At 43.3% G+C, this 27,103-nt stretch overlaps 1 protein-coding gene across 5 annotated transcripts in view; it reads right to left on the bottom strand.

Moving 5' to 3' along the window:
* Nucleotides 1-27,103, bottom strand: part of LOC110502431 (latent-transforming growth factor beta-binding protein 1) — a 144,047-nt gene that overhangs the window by 111,129 nt on the left and 5,815 nt on the right. For all 5 annotated transcript variants that reach the window (XM_036959792.1, XM_036959791.1, XM_036959796.1 and 2 more), the window contains exon 3: nt 21,263-21,563. In XM_036959792.1, the coding sequence (XP_036815687.1) occupies nt 21,263-21,563 (301 nt within the window). The remainder of the gene's footprint in view (nt 1-21,262; nt 21,564-27,103) is intronic.

Genomic DNA, 27,103 nt, shown 5'->3' with positions numbered 1-27,103 from the left:
GACAGGTCTGGGTCATGGTAACAGAGGACAAAGGACAAAAATAAATTTAATTTTGACAGGAGAGAAAAGAGCACAACAATATGGGTGGTGTTGTGCGCCATATCTAAATGGTTTATAAAGGGGGAGGATAAAGAGACAAAACATCGGAGACGTTCAGACTTTTCAGAGCACTGAACAATCTTCATATGCCTACAGGGAGACAACAATGTACTGGCCGAGAAATAGCTTATCATTAGCTGAGGCATAGCCAAGTCCCCATTTCCATAAAAAATGTATGTAATTAAAATGTCATTTGAACAGCTTGATAGAAGCCTCCCTCAACCTACTGCAATAAGTACTGTACATACATCTAACATAAAATAAACACACTTGTGACAGACTCGTCCTCCACACCCAGACACACACCCGCACACATACAATAAAGTTGTCACTCAAGGCCACCCGTGGCTGTGAGCTTGACCTTGACTGTTGACCCCTTTTGTGATCATCTCATCTCATGTGAGTCCATCTCAACAGGGCCTCTACTCACTCTCTCTGTGCTAATTAGACCTGGCTCTGCCTGCCACCACAACAACCATGTGTGTCATGTAGCCCCTCATCACGTTCACAACAGACAACAGAGATTGTGTAAGGAAGAAAAGAAAAAGAGGATATTGTGTTGACAAATGCCAGTGTCAATCACTGTGAGTAAACTCCTCCCTTTCCTCTCCTCCCCTTTCATTCCTCCCTCTCCCTAATGCACACTCACAGACTATCAAACAATGGGACCCTTTCACTCCTCCCTCTCCCTAATGTACACTCACAGACTATCAAACAATGGGACCCTTTCACTCATCCCTCTCCCTAATGTACACTCACAGACTATCAAACAATGGGACCCTTTCATTCCTCCCTCTCCCTAATGCACACTCACAGACTATCAAACAATGGGACCCTTTCACTCCTCCCTCTCCCTAATGTACACTCACAGACTATCAAACAATGGGACCCTTTCACTCATCCCTCTCCCTAATGTACACTCACAGACTATCAAACAATGGGACCCTTTCACTCCTCCCTCTCCCTAATGCACACTCACAGACTATCAAACAATGGGACCCTTTCACTCCTCCCTCTCCCTAATGTACACTCACAGACTATCAAACAATGGGACCCTTTCACTCCTCCCTCTCCCTAATGCACACTCACAGACTATCAAACAATGGGACCCTTTCACTCCTCCCTCTCCCTAATGCACACTCACAGACTATCAAACAATGGGACCCTTTCACTCCTCCCTCTCCCTAATGCACACTCACAGACTATCAAACAATGGGACCCTTTCACTCCTCCCTCTCCCTAATGCACACTCACAGACTATCAAACAATGGGACCCTTTCACTCCTCCCTCTCCCTAATGCACACTCACAGACTATCAAACAATGGGACCCTTTCACTCCTCCCTCTCCCTAATGCACACTCACAGACTATCAAACAATGGGACCCTTTCACTCCTCCCTCTCCCTAATGCACACTCACAGACTATCAAACAATGGGACCCTTTCACTCCTCCCTCTCCCTAATGTACACTCACAGACTATCAAACAATGGGACCCTTTCACTCCTCCCTCTCCCTAATGCACACTCACAGACTATCAAACAATGGGACCCTTTCACTCCTCCCTCTCCCTAATGTACACTCACAGACTATCAAACAATGGAACCCTTTCACTCCTCCCTCTCCCTAATGCACACTCACAGACTATCAAACAATGGGACCCTTTCACTCCTCCCTCTCCCTAATGCACACTCACAGACTATCAAACAATGGGACCCTTTCACTCCTCCCTCTCCCTAATGCACACTCACAGACTATCAAACAATGGGACTTCAAGGAATCTGGCTGAGTTTCATCTTTTGTTTGATCCTATGGGGTGGAGGGTGGTCGCAGGGTGTTGGGGGGGGGGGGGGCATCAGGGGCTGAACAACAGCAGTACGGCTTCTCATGTGCCTGCTTTCATCCCCACATTCACCCCCCCCCCCCCCCCCACCACCACCACCTCTATCTCCACCTCCAACTTACTGGGTGAGTGTTGTTTAACTTCTGCAGTCTTTCATGTACCAATACAGTCATGGTGAGGTAGACTGTCACAACAAACCAATACTTGGGTTTCTTTGCTACAAGACCGGGAGTTGTAAACCAAAGCCTCTCACTGTCAAATGCAAGCATGGCCCACAGGCTACAGTATGCATGGCTGGTTATATATTTATTTGTAATTTTCTGTTATTAACTGTTTACGGATTTCTGTGATGCAGTTTTATTGGCTGTAATTCCAGTATTTGACATTCCTTTATGGCCCCCTGGGGGCAGAAACCAAACACCTACAGCTCATACAGTACATTCCTCCCGTTATAAAATAATTATCAGCCTATATATAGACTATTCGGTATGCTTGCGACTGACTGTATCTATGTGGATTAGCTAGGATAAGGTTGGTTTTATGTAGGAGCAAAACTAAGTGGATGAACCCGTCTTCTCCCATTGGCAACTGTAGAATGGAAGCATTGTTGTGGGATGTGTTGTTGATCGTGGCCCGACATGCATTTTATACCAAAATTAATATATTAGGAAGAGTTTACAAGAGATGCAGACTCAGAAGAATCTCAAGAGAGGACAGAAAGAGGGTAGGGGAAAAGGAGTTTATGGTAGGGGAGAAAGAGGGAGAGGCTCACTGCCAGAAAGATTCAAATACAAAAAAAAAAGAGCGAGAGGGTGAGAATGGAATTGAAAGAGAGAGAGAGAGGGACTAGAGGGTGTATTTCACAATAGTCCTCAGTTGTCTTTCTCTCCTGTCTCTCTTTCCAAATGCCCTGCGGTGATCTAATCTGCAGTGTCTGCCATGCTCTAACGCCTGCCTGATGCAAAGTGTTTGAACAAAGGAGAAACATATTCCAGCCCCCCGGTTACATCACAGCCCTGCTTGGAAAGCAGACTAAAAAGTGTCAGTAATTCTCCCCTTTTATTGGAGGGAACATGGCAAAACCAACCCTCAGACAACAGGAAAGACATTGGAGAGTCTATTTATCTCCATGCAGAATGGACAACCTGTATTTTCTGTATCTTCTCGTGTCTTGTTGACATAGTTTGGTTTCATTGGAGTTCAGAGGGAGTGAGAGGACATACTATGGGGTAAATGTGCACTTTGGCCTAACTTGCCATCCTGAAATCATGAGCTTGCCTAATCTAAGTTGTCTGTGAGAGATATTTTACGGGTCACCAACAAACCAGATTATGTGCCACCCAGGGCCTAGAAAGACTCTTCCCAGGGTTACCGTCAACAAATACAAAGAAACCTTTACGCTTATTTCCCCAGCAATAAAACCTAGCGGCTTTCTTTCCCCCGATTTTTTATGTGACGGGAACACTTGCAGTAAATACTGGGAGATATGTGTTAAGCTCTTCCACATGCTCCTATTTGGCCCATTGACTTTAGCAACAAGTTCAGCTCTTACCCTAACCATCTCCAACATATCAATTAGCTCAACTGAGAAACACTGAGAAACACAGAGGAGGATTACATCAATTCATTTGAAGTTGTTTGAAAAAGATTGTGTGCTGTGCAAGGTCGCCTTAGTCGATCTCGACACAAGCTACTTATCAAAATATATTTTGATAAATAAAACGTTGAGGTCGAATAAACTGCTCTACTTTAAAAAGAGGCACAGTAACGCAAAAAAAACATTGAAAATCTTCTGAGATTAGGTGGTTATCAGGTTTACTGCTATGGGCCGTATAGGCCTTCAGCATATCATCCACCAACTGTCCTTTCTCCTCTACCACAGGTGTAAAGTTTCTGTTGTATCATTCCTAATATACAAAACCACAACTCACTTAAACTGGCTGGCCAAGCTTCAGTTGGGCTCAAGTAGAAGAAAAACAACAGTGAAAACATACAGAACATATTAGAAATGTGGAAACATTTTTACAATCAAGGTTGTCTTTTTACCAGACCCATGAATAAAATGCCGACTTACTGTACAGAAGGTTACGATGGGCTACTGTTCTTGTAAAGTTCCCCCTGAACTCACTAACTTCACCAACCCCAAGGAGCACGGAGGGGATTCTTGGCATCATCAAAACACTGGGGTGTGTTTCAAACAATTTGCAGGACAAATGATTTCCCTGTAGGGAGCGGGACTGATGGGTGCTTGCCATTTTTTTTTCTCTCCTAGAGATGTGGTTTTCCTGCACATGAAGACTTGAGGAATGCTGGTGTGGAACAAGTTCTGAGGCCAGTTGGCAGGTTTGCGAGCTTCTCACAGACGACATCCATCAAAGCAGAGATTTGTCATGTTATCCCCTGATTGAGGGGACTGCTGGTCTCGGCCTCTCTCTCTCAGCTGTGATTGGTGAGGGGATACCTGTGTCTCCCCCTCTGTCTACACTGCCTACCACAACACCACCAGGGTTTTTTCTGAGGACTTCTGACAGGAGTCTGGAGACAGACAAGGCAACCCACCCAAATGGAGGCTTACTTCTCATTCATTTTTACAGCTACGGCTTAAAAAGGGAGACTGGGTTGTATTTCTAGACAAAACCAACAAGCTAGAGAACCTAAAGAGTTCAGCACCTGTGCAGGACTGCTTCAAGACATCTCTCCTCACCAAAATGATCAATGAAGACAACATGCAGAAACATTATTGTGTCTGGGGCTGTAAGGATGCAAATACACAGGGGACCATCTTTTTGCGTAGTTTAATTTTGGAAATAATATGTATATGAGTATATTTTACAATAAATCACTGCCAACTTAGATATCCAGCGATGGTCAGTTTGTAAAAACACAGCGTACTTGTGGGAGTCTTTTTACATTTCAGTATATACTCTGCAATTCTAAACAAGCACTATCAAATAACATTGGCCTCCTAAACTCATCCCTTGCAGTAAGACTGCACCTACAGAGGACTAGAGAGCCATTAAAGATGTAAGGATGATTAGGTCAGAACTGGCATTGATAGAACAGAGTGCAACATATTCCCTAAGCTGAAGCTGAAGCATCCCGAGTCAGGGAGTCTTCCGGTCTATCCCTGTCTGTCCCCCACTGTAGTGGTATCTGCATCCTTTTGAGTTGCTATTGAGCTTCAGTTTGTGTAATGACACAGCTTGCCAGAGAGTAAGATAAGGACACCACAATGTCAACAGTTGACTCATGTGGTGGCAAACAGAGTGATAACCACTCACGGTCAATCAAGACAGATGAACTGTAAACTCTCAAATCGATGAGGACAGTTCAACAATGATGGTCCACCTCTACTAGATGACGACAAATCATTTTAGAGGGGAGGTGACTTTGATGCAGCCAAAGAGTGCGTCAGAGGGCTGCTGCTGGAGTGTCCACGTCCCTCTGGGCCAAGTGATAGCAGGTAAAAAAGGGGGCTAAAGTGAAATTGCTCACTGTGAGGTCTGAATGTAATGCCTCATTAAAAACCACAATAAAGGGACTGCAGCATCGCTCAGCAGCCCAGAAACCCTGGGGGAATTATTCATCGTAGCAGTCAAATAAAAAAAATGGGCGCAATAAAGACTGCATAGATGGCTATCCAAATAGATTTTCTACACTCAGTTTTTTTCTTCTTTGGTGAGACTTTTTGCGGTTGCATGCATTGTGACCTCTAGCCAGCATGGGCCTTGTGTCACTTAGCATTGAAGTGTGGTGAAAATCGGCAGTAAATCTATTTCAGCCGGTTCTTCTGGCGAGCATGGGCGTAAAAATAAATGTCAATCTGAATAGATCTATCTATACTCCTCTGTTTGGCCAGCTGCTAGCTTCGGGAAAAGCCTGGCAATTCCATCGTCTAATATTTAAACTCCAAATGGAGGGGTGGGATATGATTGCCCAAGGGCTGGTTAGAGGCATATTTCACATCCTTTATCTTTCCAAATAGGTCAATTATATACAGTGGGCCCATCTACTGAGTGTGTAAATGCCAGAGCTTGCCTGCAGTCACATGGGGCATGTGCTCCGAATTCTGATCATGCAGTATGACTTTATTCAAGATAAGCAGCTTATCTCTGCTTAGTCCCAGGGATAGAAACGTTGAAAGTCCCAGGGAAGAAAACGCTGAAAGTCCCAGGGATAGAAACGCTCAACGTCCCAGGGAGACTGCTAAAATGAAATCCAAAGGATTCTCTGGTGTTAACAAAGCACAACATAATGACTGATGATCTCTTTACAAACACATCAATTCAGTGCTAAATGAAAGGGAGCTGCCACTGCGTAAATGAGTCATCTGAAATACAGTGGGGCAAAAAAGTATTTAGTCAGCCACCAATTGTGCAAGTTCTCCCACTTAAAAAGATGAGAGAGGCCTGTAATTTTCATCATAGGTACACTTCAACTATGACAGATAAACTGAGAAAAAAAATCCAGAAAATCACATTGTAGAATTTTTAATGAATTTATTTGCAAATTATGGTGGAAAATAAGTATTTGGTCAATAACAAACAAGCAAGATTTATGGCTCTCACAGACCTGTAACTTCTTCTTTAAGAGGCTCCTCTGTCCTCCACTCGTTACCTGTATTAATGGCACCTGTTTGAACTTGTTATCAGTATAAAAGACACCTGTCCACAACCTCAAACAGTCACACTCCAAACTACACTATGGCTAAGACCAAAGAGCTGTCAAAGGACACCAGAAACAAAATTGTAGACCTGCACCAGGCTGGGAAGACTGAATCTGCAATAGGTAAGCAGCTTGGTTTGAAGAAATCAACTGTGGGAGCAATTATTAGGAAATGGAAGACATACCACTGATAATCTCCCTCGATCTGGGGCTCCACGCAAGATCTCACCCCGTGGGGTCAAAATGATCAAAAGAACGGTGAGCAAAAATCCCAGAACCACACGGGGGGACAAAGTGAATGACCTGCAGAGAGCTGGGACCAAAGTAACAAAGCCTACCATCAGTAACACACTATGCCGCCAAGGACTCAAATCCTGCAGTGCCAGACGTGTCCCCCTGCTTAAGCCAGTACATGTCCAGGCCCGTCTGAGGTTTGCTAGAGAGCATTTGGATGATCCAGAAGAAGATTGGGAGAATGTCATATGGTCAGATGAAACCAAAATATAACTTTTTGGAAAAAACTCAACTCGTCGTGTTTGGAGGACAAAGAATGCTGAGTTGCATCCAAAGAACACCATACCTACTGTGAAGCATGGGGGTGGAAACATCATGCTTTGGGGCTGTTTTTCTGCAAAGGGACCAGGACGACTGATCCGTGTAAAGGAAAGAATGAATGGGGCCATGTATCGTGAGATTTTGAGTGAAAACCTTCCATCAGCAAGGGCATTGAAGATGAAACGTGGCTGGGTCTTTCAGCATGACAATGATCCCAAACACACCGCCCGGGCAACGAAGGAGTGGCTTCGTAAGAAGCATTTCAAGGTCCTGGAGTGGCCTAGCCAGTCTCCAGATCTCAACCCCATAGAAAATCTTGGGAGGGAGTTGAAAGTCTGTGTTGCCCAGCAACAGCCCCAAAACATCACTGCTCTAGAGGAGATCTGCATGGAGGAATGGGCCAAAATACCAGCAACAGTGTGTGAAAACCTTGAAGACTTACAGAAAACGTTTGACCTCTGTCATTGCCAACAAAGGGTATATAACAAAGTATTGAGATAAACTTTTGTTACTGACCAAATACTTATTTTCCACCATAATTTGCAAATAAATAAAAAATCCTACAATGTGATTTTCTGGATTATTTTTTCTCATTTTGTCTGTCATAGTTGAAGTGTACCTATGATGAAAATTACAGGCCTCTCTCATCTTTTTAAGTGGGAGAACTTGCACAATTGGTATGAATGCAAATAAAAATGAAAGCATTTCTGTCTAGATTCACATTGAATATAAAATCCCCTAATAATCTCTTACGTCAGTCTTGACCACATTAACGCAAATTCCACTCTTTTACACCAGAAACCTGGCAGGGTACAAGCAGATAATCTGCATTTAAATTGAGGGGAAATTAAATGAGAGAGGCTTTCTTCATCTTTACAAGACATGACTGATACATTTCAAAGGCTAGATAGTCCTGGCCTTTCCAAGAATAATTATTGTTTAAGGAGCAGCAGGTGAGATTACCAGGCTTCCAACAATCATGCGCTGGGAAACCTGAGAGGGGACAATCTGTTACATGGGCAGTCTCTTTCCTCTTACAGTAGCAAGTCATGGTTAGGGAGGAGAGAGCATTCTACTACCTCAACCCAATGGCTGCCTATTAAAAGGGAATTTCACATGCAACTATGAATGCATACCACTGGGACTGGAGGGGAAATACCACCCATTAAATTAAAAAAATGAACCCAGGGCAAAGTTCACCCTGCATAAAAGAGCTAATATTTACACTGGTGGTCTGATGAGAGCTGGGACATGTATGAGGAAGCCCAAAGTCCTCTAGGATGGGCAAGGTCACAGGAAGAGCAGGTTTCTGTTGATGTTCCATCTGAGAGCTGAGTGGAGGAGTCATGTGGGGTTGAAGGTTGAAAGTATAGGCCAAGGCTCTTCCTGTCTGATTGGCAGTCTATGTGCTAGGATCCCAGTCCACACCGGGGCTCAAGGCAGGCCACAGTATGTGGGAATAGAAAGAGGGCTGTTGGGCGAGGTGAGGGACAGGAGGAACAGTCATTCGGCACACGGCTCATATCATAGCCCATCCACAGGCCCCCTGGAACAGTATAAATAAACAGAACGTGATAGCCTTGTAAATAGCCACCTCTTTCCACCACCGCTTCTTAAATAGCCATTCTGTTTTCGTATGTGAATACATGTGCATGTTTGCGTATAAGAGACTGAGTAAGTGAGAAATTTTGTTTGATGTCTCTGTGTGAGCGCTTTATGAATGTGAATATGTCTGTGTATGTGAGAGAATACTAGAATGTCCAGTAAATATGTATATGTGAGTGAATACTAGGGTTGAATATTTTCCTGGTATTTTACAAATGTTCCATCCCTTGAATAAATAACTTTTCTCCTGGGTAACCCGGTATTTTAAAACCGGAAGCGTCATTGAAAAGTATTATAAAGCATTTAAATAGACTTATAAGCCTGATGCTACCTGATCCTGATGAGTCATTAAAGGAAAGGGGCAGATACAGATTAAATACGTTTTATGAGTACTATATTTAATACATTTAATGAGCCCAAGCCCAAAAAAGGCCAAATGATTGTGCCGTTATCCAATACATATATGATATAGGCTACTGCACATTACGCACAACAGAAAAACATACAAGCCCATAGATGTAGCTAGCTATATGCTCGTTTGGGTAAATTAATGAAACTAGCTCCAGTTTGCTAATCTTTTTGAGTGTGAACTGTATTACTGTACTGTATTGTATTATACTGTATTATATGGATGGGAATTACGCACATCTTTCAAACCATGATAAAGCAGGGAGAGAACATGCAATTATGGTGCAGCACATGAGGCCTACAACATTACAAATATAGGCTGGGGAATTAGATATTCATTTTGAAATATAATAGAGCTTATTTGTATAATTAGTAGGCTGACGCATTTATACCTTTCATAATATTTCCCCTAATGTTATTAGCTTACCTCCTATTTCTCTCTCTATTGTTGCTTCATTCCTTCCTCTCTTTCAACAGTTAAATTAAATAAGTTAAGTTGCCTTTATCTTCATCATTCTAATGACATCCTTGAATAATATAGTGGCTTGCAAAAGTATTTACCCCCTTGGCATTTTTCCTATTTTGTTGCCTTACAACCTGGAATTAAAATATATTTTTTGGGGGGGGATTTATATCATTTGACACACAACATGCCAACCACTTTAAAGATGCAAAATATGTTTTATTGTGTAACAAACAAGAAATAAGAAAAAAAATGGAAAACTTGAGAGTGCATAACTATTCACCCCCCAAAGTCAATACTTTGTAGAGCCACCTTTTGCAGCAATTACAGCTGCAAATCTCTTGCGGTATGTCTCTATAAGCTTGGCACATCTAGCCACTGGGATTTTTGCCCATTCTTCAAGGAAAAACTGCTCCAGCTCCTTCCAGTTTAATGGGTTTTGCTGGTGTACAGCAATCTTTAAGTCATACCACAGATTCTCAATTGGATTGAGGTCTGGGCTTTGGCTAGGCCATTCCAAGACATTTAAATATTTCCCCTTAAACCACTCGAGTGTTGCTTTAGCAGTATGCTTAGGGTCATTGTCCTGCTGGAAGGTGAACCCCTGTCCCAGTCTCAAATCTCTGGAAGACTGAAACAGGTTTCCCTCAAGAATTTCCCTGTATTTAGCCCCATCCATCATTCCTTCAATTCTAACCAGTTTCCCAGTCCCTGTCGATGGAAAACATCCCCACATCATGATGCTGCCACCACCATGCTCCACTGTGGGGATGTTGTTCTCGGGGTGATGAGAGGTGTTGGGTTTGCGCCAGACATAGCGTTTTCCTTGATGGCCAAAAAGCTCAATTTTAGTCTCATCTGACCAGAGTACCTTCTTCCATATGTTTTGGCAAACACCAAACATGTTTGCTTATTTTTTTCTCTAATCAGTGGCTTTTTTTCTGGCCCCTCTTCTGTAAAGCCTAGCTCTGTGGAGTGTATTACTTAAAGTGGTCCTATGGACAGATACTCCAATTTCCGCTGCGGAGCTTTGCAGCTCCTCCAGGGTTATTTTTGGTCTCTTTGTTGACTCTCTGATTAATGCCCTCCTTGCCTGGTCCGTGAGTTTCGGTGGGCGGCCCTCTCTTGGGAGGTTTGTTGTGGTGCCATATTCTTTCCATGTTTTAATATTGGAATCAATGATGCTCCATGCGATGTTAAAAGTTTCTGATATTTTTCTATAACCCAACTATGATCTGTAATTCTCCACAACTTTGTCCCTGGCCTGTTAGGAGAGCTCCTTGGTCTTCATGGTGCCGCTTGCTTGGTGGTGCCCCTTGCTTAGTGGTGTTGCAGACTCTCAGCCTTTCAGAACAGGGGTCTATCTACTGAGATTTTGTGACAGATCATGTGACACTTAGATTGCACATAGGTGGACTTTATTTAACTAATTATGTGACTTCTGAAGGTAATTGGTTGCACCAGATCTTAATTAGGGGCTTCATAGCGAAGGGGGTGAATACATATGCACTCACCACTTTCCATTTTTTTTTTTTTTATTATCATTTTTTTAAACAAGTAATTTTTTAAATTTCACTTCACCAATTCTCCCAGTTTCTCCCATTCTTCTCTACAGATCCTCTCTATCTTTGTCAGGTTGGATGAGGAGCGTCGCTGCACAGCTATTTTCAGGTCTCTCCAGGGATGTTCGATAGAGATCAAGTCCGGGCTCTGGCTGGGCCACTCAATGACATTCAGAGACTTGTCTCGAAGCCACTCCTGAGTTGTCTTAGCTGTGTGCTTAGGGTCGTTGTCCTGTTGGAAGGTGAATGTCTGTCTGAGTCTGTCCCAGTCTGAGGTGCTGAGCGCTCTGGAGCAGGTTTTCACCAAGGATTTCTCTGTACTTTGCTCCATTCATCTTTCCCCCAATCCTGACTAGTCTGCAGAGATAGTTGTACTTCTGGAAGTTTCTCCCATCTGCACAAAGGAACTCTGAAGCTCTGTCAGAGTGACCATCGGGTTCTTGGCATCGGGTTCTTAGTCACCTCCATGACCAAGGCCCTTCTCCCCCGATTGCTAAGTTTGTCCGGGTGGCCAGCTCTAGGAAGAGTCTTGGTAGATCCAAACTTCTTCCATTTAAGAATGATGGAGGCCAATGTGTTCTTGGGGATCTTCAATGCTGCAGAAATGTTTTGCTACCCTTCCCCAGATCTGTGCCTCGACACAATCCTGTCTTGAATTTCTAAGGACAATTCCTTCGACCTCATGGCTTGTTTTTTTCTATGACATCCACTGTCGACTGTGGGACCTTATATAGACAGGTGGGACTTTCCAAATCATGTCTAATCAATTTATATTTACCACAGGTGGACTCCAATCAAGTTGCAGAAACATCTCAAGGATGATAAATGGAAATAGGATGCACTTGAGCTAAATTTTGAGTCTCATAGCAAAGGCTCTGAATAGTTATGTAAATAAGGTATTTCTGTTTTTTACTTGTAAAAAATGTGCAAACATTTCTAAAATCTTGTTTCGCTTTGTCATTATGGGGTATTGTGTGTAGATTGATGAGTTTTTTTTCTCATTTAATCAATTTTATAATAAGGCTGTAATGCAACAAAATGTTGAAAAAGTCAAGGGGTCTGAATAATTTCCCAATGCACTGTAAGTTAGAAGCTTATTATGCATAACCCATCACTAATTAGCTAAATATAAGGCTAATACTGCATGGAATGTATTACCTGAAAGAGGTAGGCTAGGACATAGAATATATATATATATATATATATATATATATATATACAGTGCCTTCCGAAAGTATTCGGCCCCCTTGAACTTTGCGACCTTTTGCCACATTTCAGGCTTCAAACATAAAGATATAAAACTGTATTTTTTTTGTGAAGAATCAACAACAAGTGGGACACAATCATGAAGTGGAACGACATTTATTGGATATTTCAAACTTTTTTAACAAATCAAAAACTGAAAAATTTGGCGTGCAAAATTATTCAGCCCCTTTACTTTCAGTGCAGCAAACTCTCTCCAGAAGTTCAGTGAGGATCTCTGAATGATCCAATGTTGACCTAAATGACTAATGATAATAAATACAATCCACCTGTGTGTAATCAAGTCTCCGTATAAATGCACCTGCACTGTGATAGTCTCAGAGGTCCGTTAAAAGCGCAGAGAGCATCATGAAGAACAAGGAACACACCAGGCAGGTCCGAGATACTGTTGTGAAGAAGTTTAAAGCCGGATTTGGATACAAAAAGATTTCCCAAGCTTTAAACATCCCAAGGAGCACTGTGCAAGCGATAATATTGAAATGGAAGGAGTATCAGACCACTGCAAATCTACCAAGACCTGGCCGTTCCTCTAAACTTTCAGCTCATACAAGGAGAAGACTGATCAGAGATGCAGCCAAGAGGCCCATGATCACTCTGGATGAACTGCAGAGATCTACAGCTGAGGTGGGAGACTCTGTCCATAGGACAACAATCAGTCGTGTATTGCACAAATCTGGCCTTTATGGAAGAGTGGCAAGAAGAAAGACATTTCTTAAAGATATCCATAAAAAGTGTTGTTTAAAGTTTGCCACAAGCCACCTGGGAGACACACCAAACATGTGGAAGAAGGTGCTCTGGTCAGATGAAACCAAAATTGAACTTTTTGGCAACAATGCAAGACGTTATGTTTGGCGTAAAAGCAACACACCTCATCACCCTGAACACACCATCCCCACTGTCAAACATGGTGGTGGCAGCATCATGGTTTGGGCCTGATTTTCTTTAGTATTTGGAGCCAAATACAGGACCATTCTGGAAGAAAACCTGATGGAGTCTGCAAAAGACCTGAGACTGGGACGGAGATTTGTCTTCCAACAAGACAATGATCCAAAACATAAAGCAAAATCTACAATGGAATGGTTCAAAAATAAACATATCCAGGTGTTAGAATGGCCAAGTCAAAGTCCAGACCTGAATCCAATCGAGAATCTGTGGAAAGAACTGAAAACTGCTGTTCACAAATGCTCTCCATCCAACCTCACTGAGCTCGAGCCGTTTTGCAAGGAGGAATGGGAAAAAATGTCAGTCTCTCGATGTGCAAAACTGATAGAGACATACCCCAAGCGACTTACAGCTGTAATCGCAGCAAAAGGTGGCGCTACAAAGTATTAACTTAAGGGGGCTGAATAATTTTGCACGCCCAATTTTTCAGTTTTTGATTTGCTAAAAAAGTAAATATCCAATAAATGTCGTTCCACTTCATGATTGTGTCCCACTTGTTGTAGATTCTTCACAAAAAAATACAGTTTTATATCTTTATGTTTGAAGTCTGAAATGTGGCAAAAGGTCGCAAAGTTCAAGGGGGCCGAATACTTTCGCAAGGCACTGTATATAGGCTATATATATATCAATATAGAACAGGATGATCTATTTTGGATGCAATTTGAATGGAGGTGATGAAGAGGGAGAAAGACTGAGTGAGAGTCCGTGCGCGCGTGCACTGATTTAAAGCAACAATATTCGAGTGATTGGCTGTATTAAACATTTCCAGCTGCAATTTAAAAAAAAAGATCTTTACACTAAAAATATGAGGTGACCCCCGAAAGCCAGATGGAGATGGGTCAATTGGATGCGCATTCGGTCTTGATATTACTGTAGCATAGACTATGCCTGTCACAAGAAATAAAGCTACCATGATGAGATGATAGGTCTACATGCATTGTGAACTGCGCTCCATTCTGAGATGGGCTGTCTGTCCCCACCCTGAGCATTCATGGTACATCATGCAAAGGCCATTGAGAAGCCAGATTTAGACATTGCATATAATTTAACAGTTCAATTTCACGCCATGCTGTTCATATAAATCATTTCTTATAAATTCTCGCAGTTATTTATCCCGGGGAAAAGGGAGTGGTTTTGGCTGGTAAACCCCGGTAAATTTGTATAACCGGGTTCCCACCATTCACCCTAGTGAATACTATATACAGTAAATGTGTGTGTGTGTGTGTGTGTGTGTGTGTGTGTGTGTGTGTGTGTGTGTGTGTGTACACGTGTTCATGTGAGTGTGTCGGCGGTGCCTTCATCACTCCCCATTCCTAGAATAGAAGGGAGTATCTCTTTACCTCCTCCCCAATGACGAGAGGTGAGAGGTCAGGCTGGTCTCTCCCTGACCCAGCTCTGCTAAATACTCGCTGACACACGGCAAAGCTACCTGCTTAGGAGGCTTTGCCCAGCCTTCTCACAGCCACAGAGGCATGAGTTTGGCCCTCCAACCATCAACCACAATACTGAAACAGAAGCCCTCTGTTGTAGTAAGAGGGTCGCACTGTATTCTTCCCAGCCACTGCAAATCCATCTCATCAGCAGCAGTCGTAGAGGGGCAAATCCATGGTATCGAATTACGCTTTGAGTTTTTTCACTTCAAAATGTATGCCAAACCAAAATCATGATTTCAAAGTTTAATAAACCATACAACTCTATGCACAATGACTACATTTAACAAGTCCCACTGTAAAATGTAATAAAACTAATTTAGTGGATTAATCAAACTTTGGTAATGAAATTAGGGAAAAATCTCCCTCAGGTTTTATTGTGACCATGTTTTCCAAAAACTCTTAAATATCTGCTCCGAATGAAGATTCAAAGATGTCCGCAGAAATAATGGGGTGTTAGCGATAACACAACACCTTGACTTTGCAAGAAATCTATTTTGGTTATTGAACTACAGTAAGCAAAGTGCATTTACATGAGTCCCTGATCTGTGCTACACAGAAATGCATAATTATGGATATTAATGTAACTCTCGTCTTGTTTCACAAGTTTGAACATCACAGCACAGCACAGCACAGTAAAGTACAGTGCAGTACAATATAGCAGAGCAGAGTAGAAGTAGTGTAGAGTTCAGTACAGTAGAATAGACTAGAGTACAGTAGATTACAGTAGAGTACAGTACAGTAAAGTAGAGTATAGTTCACTACAGTAGTGTACAGTATAATATACTGTACTCTACTCTACTGTACTATACTCAAATGTTCTTTACCTTACTGTACTGTATTATACTGTACTACTGTATTGGAGTATACTCTACTTTACTCTACTCTACTCACTGTACTGTATTGTACTGTATTACTCTACTGTGCTCTACTTACTGTACAGTACTGTGCTGTACTATCCAAACTTGTGAAACATGCATCTATGATAGGTTTAAATTTGGTCCAGGGACTGGCCAGGGTGGACTGACCAGGGTGGACTGACCAGGGTGGACTGACCAGGGTGGACTGACCAGGGTGGACTGACCAAATTTCAATCACTTTTCAACTTCCATTGACGTCCGGTGTCGGTCGGTGCTTAGTGGGTGAGGGTGCTGGTTACAGTAAATGGAAAGAGATGGGGCTCATGGGTAGGTGTCAGTAAGAGCTGGGAGAGGTGACATTAACTGGAGAGAGAGAGGCAGAGAGAGAGAGAGGGGGGGGGGGGGAGAAAGGGAGGGGTTGTCCAGATTTAGACTGTTTTAACACTGAATATACCATTATGCCAGTGGAAGGGAGGACAGTAGCAGGTGACCCAACTGTGGTTTGTGACTATTATAATTACCCTTTGTAGCCAATCCAGTTGCAGCAATTCCGTTACAGATCTGGTAACGGAATTACGAGTTTTAATCACTTAATAATAAAAAAAGGCAATATTTCATAAATTCCAAAACAAAATGTAAGTGTGATATTTGTTGGCAGGGGTCTTAACCTCAACATTATTGTGTTTTGATATATTTCTGATACGTTTAAGACTTTTCTGGGAGACGTTTTCCAAGACCCATTTTCCATCTGCTTATCCAGAAATCAAAGCCTTTACTTATGCCTAATGTGTAAGATGGAAAATGGTTGAAAAATGTAACTATGCCTCAATTTACCAAAATTAGAAACGCTTAGCCGTCATTGACACCCAATTTGATACGCTACTATCAACAGGTTGGTGCTCATGGGTCCTTTTCAATGGAAATGCCCAGAGTCAGAAAGGGAGAGAGAGGTAGAGAGAAAGAGAAAGATAGAGGATGGACAGATCTGTTCTCTAGCACTTTAGCCTGCTGCTTGGGAGATAGATACCAACTGGTTCCGTGTAGATGAGAAGCTCTGGGGTGGATTGAGAGGGTCTAAGGAGAACGGGTGCCGAATGCCATTGACACCAGCATATCTATTTAAGCTGGTCTCCTCTCAAGGGCATAGCCAAGGTTTCAGTGACACAAGAGCCTCATCCACTCTTTGTTGTTCTTACCACTTTGACTTGATCTATGAGGCTGGCTGTAGTCTGAACGGGTGGCTTCAGACATCAAAGGGCTTTAATAATAGCCAGACCAAACAAACAGGTAGTTTAAGGGTGGTTTACAAAACAAGGAAGAGGATTGTCACGGAATGTGTGAAGTCAACGGGAGGTCAATGATTTGTTGTGACTGGAGCAGACACAACATGAACACTAATATGTTTGTTTGGGGTTATTTAGGGGTGGGGGCTTTGACCATCGTGGCAAAGCACAGTCCCATCAGAACCTGGCTTCAGTGTGAGATTTAAATGATTTCTACCACCGATGGCATGCATGAAGTGATGTTACTCTGTCAAATAAATACAGTGGGGTCTACTGCAGCTAAGCTTTAAATACGCCAGCAAAAGAGAGCTGAAAAGTCAGGGTAGGCAGAGGGAGAGAGAAAGAAAGAGGGAAAGGGAGAAGTTGTAAACATAAGATCTTATTCCAGTCTCAACAAAATATCTGGCAAGACTAGGTGTGCTGGCAATGGCTGTGCAATTAAATAGAAAAAAATTGATATTTTTTCAGCGTTTCACTTTATTCAAGGAATGGTTACAAGAGCCTGGTTGGTAGTCTGAAATATCAGAGCAGAGATCTTGCTCATTTCTATATAAACAGACCATTGACAGGGGGGGTGAACCTGTGCAGTCTCGACCTTCAGCACTCAAATTCTCTGGCCACGCTCACACACTCCACCACTGGCCCCGTTACCATTCCCAGTCCTCCCCAAGAGAACCGACACACTCTGCTCTACCGTAGTGAACCCAGTAAATGTAAACAGAGCCCGCTCATAGTTTATCAGCACGAATGTGTCAGATGAGAGACAGAGAGAGAAAGATAGAGAGACAGAGAGGAAAAAGAGAGCGCGCGCAGGAAATCCACGTTTTGTCAGTGCTCCGTTGCGGTTAGTTGATTCTCTGGTTCCTTGATTGACTCAATACCCAGAGCCAGCAACTTGCACACTTGGAATTTGGAGCTGATCCCATGTGATTCACTTGGTTTCAGTGGGATTCTACTCAAAAGATGGATGCCTGGATACAGTTCCCATTTTCATTTTATACAACCAGAGAAAGGAGAAATAGCCAACTTCCTGGGTGTAACTAGGAACATATTGGCACCACAAAGAAATTCCTGCTCGGGGAGTTACACACACACACACACACACACACACACATACACACACACACACACACATGCACGCACAAGGACCTGGAAACATCAGCACACTCCCAACAAGTTTGTGGCTCACGCTGCGAGAGAGAGTGGAGAAGGAGGAGGAGCAGAAAGGAGAGCGTCATTTGTCTATACCTATCTCCACAAGTGCTGAGAGGTAAGGTCATTCGTTCCTTGGAAATGGGGAATGTTACTTCAAACCGATGTGGGCGGATGACACATGGCTCTGCTGGGGTTTTCTCAGAGAAGGGGGTAAAGACAGAACGATAGAGAGTGCAGAGGGAGAAAAAGACACACACACATCACTTGACCCACTCCAATACCAGGCATGGCATTATCACACAGGCATGATCACACAGGCATTATCACACAGGCATGATCACACAGGCATTATCACACAGTCAGTGTATCCAGCACTGCCATGTGTTCCGAGGCCTGTCAGGACACAGGGTCAGGACACAGAACCACAGGGGCAGGAGTTAGACCACAGCCTGGCCTACTCCTGGGACACACCATACAGTACCACCATAGAGGTCCCATTACAGGAGCAGCGCTATACATTTAGAGACTCATTTCCCTTACAGTTTACAGTAGGAATGTCAGCAAATATCCTTAAACCTTTCCTGCTCTACTGTAGATGCGGGTCTGTGTAGGAGACAGGCGGACGGTATCACGCTGACTTTAGGAAGAAAAGAGGCGATAGAGCCACCTGTGCTGCCCGCCTCGGCTTCCAATTGCTTCACTCCTCTTGTTTCTGTCTTTTTTCGTACCTTGAGTAAATGAAGTAAAAACAAAAACGGCACGTAATTTCCCTCTGACAGCACAGAAGGGCTTGTTTTGGCCCCTCAGGTATGACAAGTAGTGCTACTCAAAGTTATTTTGTCTGGATGAGGTTCTTTACTGCAGCCGCGGAACACACACACACACACACACACACACACACACACACACACACACACACACACACACACGATTTCCTTAGCTCTAAATCTCCCTGTGAACAATGCCAGAGCACATTCCAGAGGCAAGCCCAATATGGGGCGGCAGGTAGCCTAGTGGTTAGCGCAATGGGCCAGTAACCAAAAGGTTGCTGGATCGAATCCCTGAGCTGACAGGGTAAAAATCTGTCACACTGCCCGTGAATTTTTATTTTACCTTTATTTAACCAGGCAAGTCAGTTAAGAACAAATTCTTATTTTCAATGACAGCCTAGGAACAGTGGGTTAACTGCCTGTTCAGGGGCAGAACAACAGTTTTGAACCTTGTCAGCTCGGTGGTTTGAACTTGCAACCTTCCAGTTACAAGTCCAATGCTCTAACCACTAGGCAGTTAACCCAATGTTACCCGGTAGACCATCATTGTAAATCTGAATTTGTTCTTAACTGACTTACCTAGTTAAATAAAAACATTTAAAATCCAAACCTCTTCTATCACACTTTGATCTTTCCTGAGAAATCAGCACTCGCAACTGACAAATCACCCCCTGTTTGCCCAAGTCTTTGTAAGGTTAGTCTGGGTATTCTATGAGGTCAGACACTTATAATAACAATGGCACATTCACCCACTACTTTAGCTATTCAAAGGTTAACGGTTCAACAAAGCTCTCGATACCAATTGAACCATACTAGCAGACATTACAGTAACAAACTTTTCCCCATGATTTATGTGTTTAACAGAAATGATGGGGCGAGACTCCTCACAGCACAGCATGGATGACTGAACCTAAATGACTGAACCTACAACCGCACCAATGCTGTCTCATTGCAATCCGTCAACCAATGTGGATACGCAAGACTAACAAAAGAGTGATACAAAAATCCTATACTAGACATAATAGCATAGGTATTAAATAAACTAGAGTGATGAAAACAGGTTAATCAATTAAGTGACATCACTGTTGGATCTGACCAATGAAATCCCATCAGTCAAGGAGCCCCCTTCCACTGCCCTGACGACCCTCTCTTTGATGGCGTCACAGGGCATGTGTTTGGCTAGACAACCCGATCATTTGTCATTTTAAGGGTCAGAGGGGACACTGAGACCAGCCATTAGCTCAGTCATCCATTTATCACACTAGACAATCTCTCTGGGTGTCATACCAAAATATAATCTGAAATCTCTTGAAATTGAACAGAAATGTGACCCATTTAGTAAAAATGCAGTTTGTAATGGCATAAAAGGAAACCGTTATTTATCTTGCCCTGCCGCTGCTTTTGCATATCTAACTGATCTGATTATGAATGATAGATCTGGAGAGTATGTTTTTATTTGAAATATCAGATAACATGTTCCTGCACTCATATAAGTGATGGGGGAATAGCTCCCCGTGAGAAATAATCCTCCTAAATTGAGAGCAGCTTTCGAGCACACAGATCTGGGTGCAATTACACCGCCTGAGCAACGCAAAACCTCCGATGTTTTACAGTGAAGACACGCAAAACACAGCACATAAAATGGATTCATTAACATTTGAAATATCATTAATCGATACCAGAACTAGGCCACCCGTGCCAACATTTGTTGGACCTGATGTGAGGCAATTTTGGACATTTCTATCAACACGCTGCCCCACATTCGAGTGTGAACTGAGATTTACACAGTCTGCATTCACGCTGATTACTCTTGACAAGTCGAGGGCCTTGCGCCATGTCCGATATGACGGCACATTTTCCAGCAGTCTACTGTGGTGACAGGCAAAACAAACCGATAGGCCAACCACAGGAGGAGTTAGCATCTTTTCAAATACAGTCTTAAAATGGTGTAAGTGATTCTACCTATCACACTGATGGATGGTGATAAACCCCAAGAACACAGTCAACACGGCAGGAGGGAGTACAGTTTAAAGCACATTGTGAAAACTTTCACAGGGAAACATGATTTCTGTTCAGTGGGCTGGGGGCCTCACTGTCCTCTCTGGCACAGTGTGGGGCACCAGCAGTGTCAATATGATTATTTACAGATGAGCCCTCAGACCAACTCTGCCTTTGTTTGACAGTATGCACCCCTTCGACTCCACTACTAATAAACTGTGAAGAGCGCAAAACAAAAACAGATTGGAAGAGAGTGATGGCTTAAACAAACCATTCCAAGCATTCTCATAACTTCAATATAGATTGCAATAAATGGAGTGGGTGTTGTCAACCACATGCTGCACTTGTAGAGAGAATACTCACTGCTGGGGCCGGACCAGGTGGGGGGATTGCTTGACAGTCAGGGTCATCTGGGCCATGTTGCTGACAGGGACTGGCCCAGGAATATAACCCTGCTGGGGGATGGGCCGCTGGGGCACTACGTTGTGTCCCTTGGTGTGCCCATTGCTGTGTCCATTGGTGTGGCCGTTCCCTGGCTGCGCTGGGTAGGAGGAGGTGGGCATGGTGTTCTGTTCACATGCTTTGCCCTTGGAGCCCGCTTTGCAGACACAGAGCTGGGGCCTCAGACACATTCCTCCATTCTGGCACTGGGGCAGACAGTTGGCTGCAGCACAAAACATAGGGGGGGAAGAGAGAGAAAGAGAGAGTGAGTGACATTGCAACGTGTACATATTCACACACACATGCATACATACACACTCACACAACATATACAAACCCCAAGAAGCAGACATAATATACCATGTTAAATGCCAGTTATATGACGTTGTCTCAGGGAGCTATTTTCAGACATTTATTGAGGAAACTCAGGTAGTGGGGGTTCATTTAGGTGCCATAGAGTCATTACTCAAACCAGAAGTAATGTACGATTTAGGACAAAAGTATCATGAATGAATAATGCATTACCAAACATAGAGTCGCTGTTTTTCCTGGTTAAAAAATGAATCTCTACAGTACTTAGCATTCGTAATAAGATTTTTGTCATGGAAAAGGCAGAGGGACAGGGATAGAAACCCCGGTGACAGAATCTAAATCCCTAACAATCATAGTCGGAGAAAGCTGTTCCCGTGTCTCACTCTCATTATTAGTATTAGCAGCCAAAGTAAATACCACCTCCACGGTTCCCCACACTGTGAATGTACCCTCCCAAAGCTGAGAGTTTGACAGTGCTTTACACAAGCTGAGGCTCGGTAACCAATTACTGGAGTCCCCGGCACAATGACATATGTGCGGTGGGTTGGGGCATCAGAGAGAGGGACTGTTTGTGTGTGTATGTGTGTATGTGTGTGTGTGTGTGTGTGTGTGTGTGTGTGTGTGTGTGTGTGTGTGTGTGTGTGTGTGTGTGTGTGTGTGTGTGTGTGTGTTTGAGTTGTTACAGGAGGCTGGCAGGTAGCCTGTAATTACACTGTGCTCCCTTCTCTTAAAAAGGCACAGGACTGGGACTGTCATTTTTCAACTACAAAGCCTGCCTCGAGGCCACAGTGGCCAATTCTCACACACTCCAATGCGCGTGTACACACACACACACACACACACACACACACACACACACACACACACACACACACACACACACACACACACACACACACATTGTAGATAATCAAATCAAACCCACTTTTTGTGCTTTCATTGGAGCCATCATTCCAGAGGTGGTGTGTGTGTGAAGTGTAAGAGCAAATGTCTCTGCCCAGCCCCACAGGCTCCCTGAGGAGGGCTCCTCCACCACACTCCTCTCATTACCATCACTAGTTCCTTTTGATTTGTGAAAGTGATTAATGACAGAGAGAGAGAGAGCAAACTGCATCAAAAAGCAAGTCATGCATCGCCCAAGGACATGAAAACAAATCCAAATCCCTCTCACTCTCAATAGGCGTCTACTAATGACTCACCACTGGCTCAAAGCTTTTTTTTTTTTTAACCGACTGAGCTATTTAGACACGAGTCCTAATAAACGCTGTGCAACAAGAGACCCCCCCTTAGAAGCATCAGAGGGCGATTACATCTACAGATTACATCACTCCTGCTAAATTATGTTTTGGTTTATACATACCCCACACTATCATGCTTTTTTTGCTTTCTTTTCTGAGTAGAGTAAATGGTTAGATTTTTTTCGCCGCTGGACCTGAGTAAGGCTACCATCGGTTTGCGAATAGGGCTACACAAGAGCGCTGTTCTGTGACAAGGGCACGGTGTACGTGATGCCGATTTCAGCACTAGCTGGGGAGGGAAAATAAGTGACGTCCCACTTTGATAAGACGACACCTCTGTTATAGGGAGTGTTGCTGGGTTCTGCAAGGGTCTGTCGTGGAACACAAAAATGTATTTGTGTGTGTGCCTACATTAATCACCTGGGGAAATCAAGGTGCAACATCATATGCTTATACTAGTGGACATACAACCGACACTACCTTTCTCAGGAAATAATTTTCCACGCCGATGATCCAGTGCAGATGTTACGGGATGTCTCATTAGTTGAACAACCCCCCATCCTACAGCCTGTCCACACCGATCCCGAAGGTCTCACTGATTCCCAGGGCATCAGATGACCTAAAGTTTATATTTCTTGATTTATTTCTCGACCACAAAGTTAAATTGGATCTGAAATGGTGCTGCAGTTGTGTGAATACAGTTTTTTGACAAGAAAGAAAATATGTCTTTGTCCTCGCTCATAAACTGTCTTTCTGCCCACTTCCTGTACAATATGTAGGATACAGACAGAGCACCTGTGGCTACAATGCTGACTCAAGCAGTTCTGGGCCTCAATGGACATTTCTATAAATGATAATTCATCATTGTGTTTATCGCTGGAGTTGACACAAGACAGCATTGTAAACTTCCAGCCAACTGTCTGACATTATGCTTCACTAAAGCAGGTGGAGAGCCAAGTCAATTAAGACATTCCTGTTGCCATGGTATTGTGCCCATACTTAGTCCTCACCCCACTTAACTGCTGCTCCAGATCCAGGGAATCCGAATGGGCGCTGCACAATGACAACAGCCAGATACGTTCCCCTCAATCAGCAGACTAATCATAAATCACCAGGTGCTGGGCTGGGATGAAAACTGCTCTGTTTTCTCCATCTATCGTGTCACTTATTTCCATTGTCTAAGAATGGACAGATTAACCGATTTCCCTGATAAGAATTAGCCTCCTCTTTTCCTCCATCTCTTTTGATTTCCCTCCCTTTAGCTCTCTGACTTGGAAAAAAAACCTGTCCAAGTCGTGCTCGCCTGGTCTTGGCAGGCGGCTGCGATCTCTGAAAATAATTATGGCATGCATGCATAGAGGAGATGAAGAGACTAAACACATCACTACATGACTAAAAATATGTAGACACCTGCTCGCCGAACATCTCATTCCAAAATCATGGGCATTAATATGGAGTTTGTCCACCCTTTGCTGCTATAACAGCCTCCACTCTTCTGGGAAGGCTTTCCACTAGATGTTAGAACATTGCTGTGGGGATTTGCTTCCATTCAGCCACTTGCTTCCATTCAGAATTAGTGAGGTCGGGCACTGATCTTGGGCGATTAAGCCTGGCTCGTAGTCAGTGTTCCAATTAATCCGAAAGGGGTTCAGGTCAGGGCTCTGTGCTGAAACAGGAAAGGGCCTCCCCAAACTGTTGCCACAAAATTGGAAGCACAGAATTGTCTATAATGTCATGGTATGCTGTAGCGTTAAGATTTCCCTTCTCTTGAACTAAGGGGCCTAGCCCGAACCCTAAAAAACAGCCCCAGACAATTATTACTCCTCCACCAAATTTTACAGTTGGCACGATGCATTCTGGCAGGTAGAGTTCTCCTGGTATCCGCCAAACCCAAATTCGTCCATCAGACTGCCAGATGTTGAAGCGTGATTCATCACTCCAGAGAACGCGTTTCCACTGAGTCAAATGGCGGCGAGATTTACAGCACTCCAGCCAACGCTTGGCATTGCACATGGTGATCTTAGGCTTGTGTGCGACTGCTTGGCTACGTGCTTCAGCACTCTGCGGTCCCGTTCTGTAAATTTGTATGGCCTACCACTTTGCGGCTGAGCCGTTGTTCCTCCTAGATGTTTCCACTTCCTAATAACAGCACTTACAGTTAACCAGGGCAGCTCCTATGACGGTGCCATGTTGAAAGCCACTGAGCTCTTCAGTAAGGCCAATCTACTGCCAATGACTGTCTATGGAGAATGCATGGCTGTGTGCTCGATTTTGTGTCTGAACGGGTGTGTCTGAAACAGCCGAATCACCTCATTTGAAGGGGTGTCCCCATACTTCTGCATATATAGTGAACCTGACGGCCCTGAGTAACCAAAGAAATCTACAAAGAAAACGTCAAGTAATCAGGAATATAAAACCTTGATATGAGATCTGCAAAGGGGAGTCCTGGTATGGCAACTGAGAGGCGAAGACATAATGATATAATGGTGGAATTACCTGGATAACAAGAGCATCTTAATACCGTAAAGGAAAAGTTTACAGTATAGTTTTTAGCTCTTCCTTGTTAATCTTCGAAAGAGGTAATTTTCCTCTTCCAATAGGCTATAGTCCTTATATTTCTCCCATAGGTTGGACTAACCCAGTAGCGCTAAAGCCTGCTTAAATTATCCTCAGATAACGATGAGGACCAAGAGCACAAAGACACTTTTGCGAGTCCATCCTATCCACCTCACTATAGTATCTGGCTGCCTCATTTGCTTTCAACACCCTGTGCTGTTTTATTAGGGACGCGCAAGGCAAAGGCACAAGAGAGCTTAAATATATAAAATGGTTGAACCTGTCACCTTCTCTTAATTTTGGGGGAGTTTCAAGCGTCCTCTTCTTGAGCAATCCTTCATGAAAAATGAAGACGGCTCCTCCGCTGTGCTGTGCAGCTACGCCGAAGTGAAATATTTTCTTGTTGTTTTGTCTGGCCTGGTCTGCCTACTTTTGGGTTGCACTCGGTTAAGGGAGAAATGAGCTGGGCAGCTTTTCAAAGCGTGCGATTGCCATGCGACTCCACATTGTGAATAGCCATGCCAGACTCCAGTGGAAGAGGAGGAATTGAGCCTGGTGGAGGTGCTGCTGCCTAAGGCCAAATGGATCTCAAAGACCATCTAACACATGTCTCTCTCAGACAAACAAGTGAAACTAATCACTGCATCTTTAATTTTTACATCTCTTTTCATTTTCTTTCTCTTGAATTGAACTTCTGGAATTTTAAAGAGGAACACTGGAGTTCTACAATTAGTGAACAGGTAGAACAGGAACAGGAAATTACTGCTCCAGAGTGTTAATACACAGCTAAGTGTTGGTAAGAGCGTAGAGCTGGCAACTCCAAGGTCTTGGATTGAATTCCCACAGGGATCACAAAGGCCTATACACTCTAAAAATGAATGCACTCACTGTACTGTTAGTCACTTTTGTATTAAAGTGACTGCTAAGTGACATGTATTCTATATTATAAGCCTATTATTACTAAAGCCATTTTCTCTTGCGGATAGTCTTGAACCTAGCAGAAAAGACAACAGAGTGCTATTCTGCTCTGCAATTCAATAATCATATGTCATTGGACTACCTGCTCTGCGTCTGGACTAGACTGAATCAATCCTTGGGATGTTTGCTCAATCTCTATTAGACTACAATCCATTAAGAGGACAGAGAGGAGTTGTTAGTATCTGCATCACATGACTGGAACTGTCTGGATGCCATTGAGACAAAAACAATTATAATAATAATATTCTAAGGCACAAAACATTTATAACATATTTTCAACATTACTGTTGTGGTTACACCATGATGTCATCTAATAAGGAATGCCAATAACAGCTTTATGATTAAACATGGTTGGTCCATTTTCCATGTAATAAATAGGTTTTCATCTTTCTCCATCTCTGTCACTGTTTAAGGAACGTGTTAGAATGAGCTACACTCACTCTTAAATGCACATGAAGTCTTGAGTGTGTATTGTGTGTGGCTTTGCATGGACAATATCCTGGATTAAATATCCTAGTGGTGAAGTGTTGTAAGATATTCACAGCTTCTACTTGCTATCTGGAAAATCTCAAAGCTTGCCTTGGTGGGAGGTTGGGGGTTGTTGGCGTGACTGACAACCTGAAAGAACACTTTATGCAGGGTGCTAGCAAGCCATGTCTAAGGCATTGCCAGAACAAAC

Source organism: Oncorhynchus mykiss, chromosome 23 (genome assembly GCF_013265735.2).
Source record: "Oncorhynchus mykiss isolate Arlee chromosome 23, USDA_OmykA_1.1, whole genome shotgun sequence".
NCBI lineage: Eukaryota > Metazoa > Chordata > Actinopteri > Salmoniformes > Salmonidae > Oncorhynchus > Oncorhynchus mykiss.
Note: the sequence above shows the minus strand (reverse complement) of the source record. Positions and strands in the feature narration are given on the sequence as shown.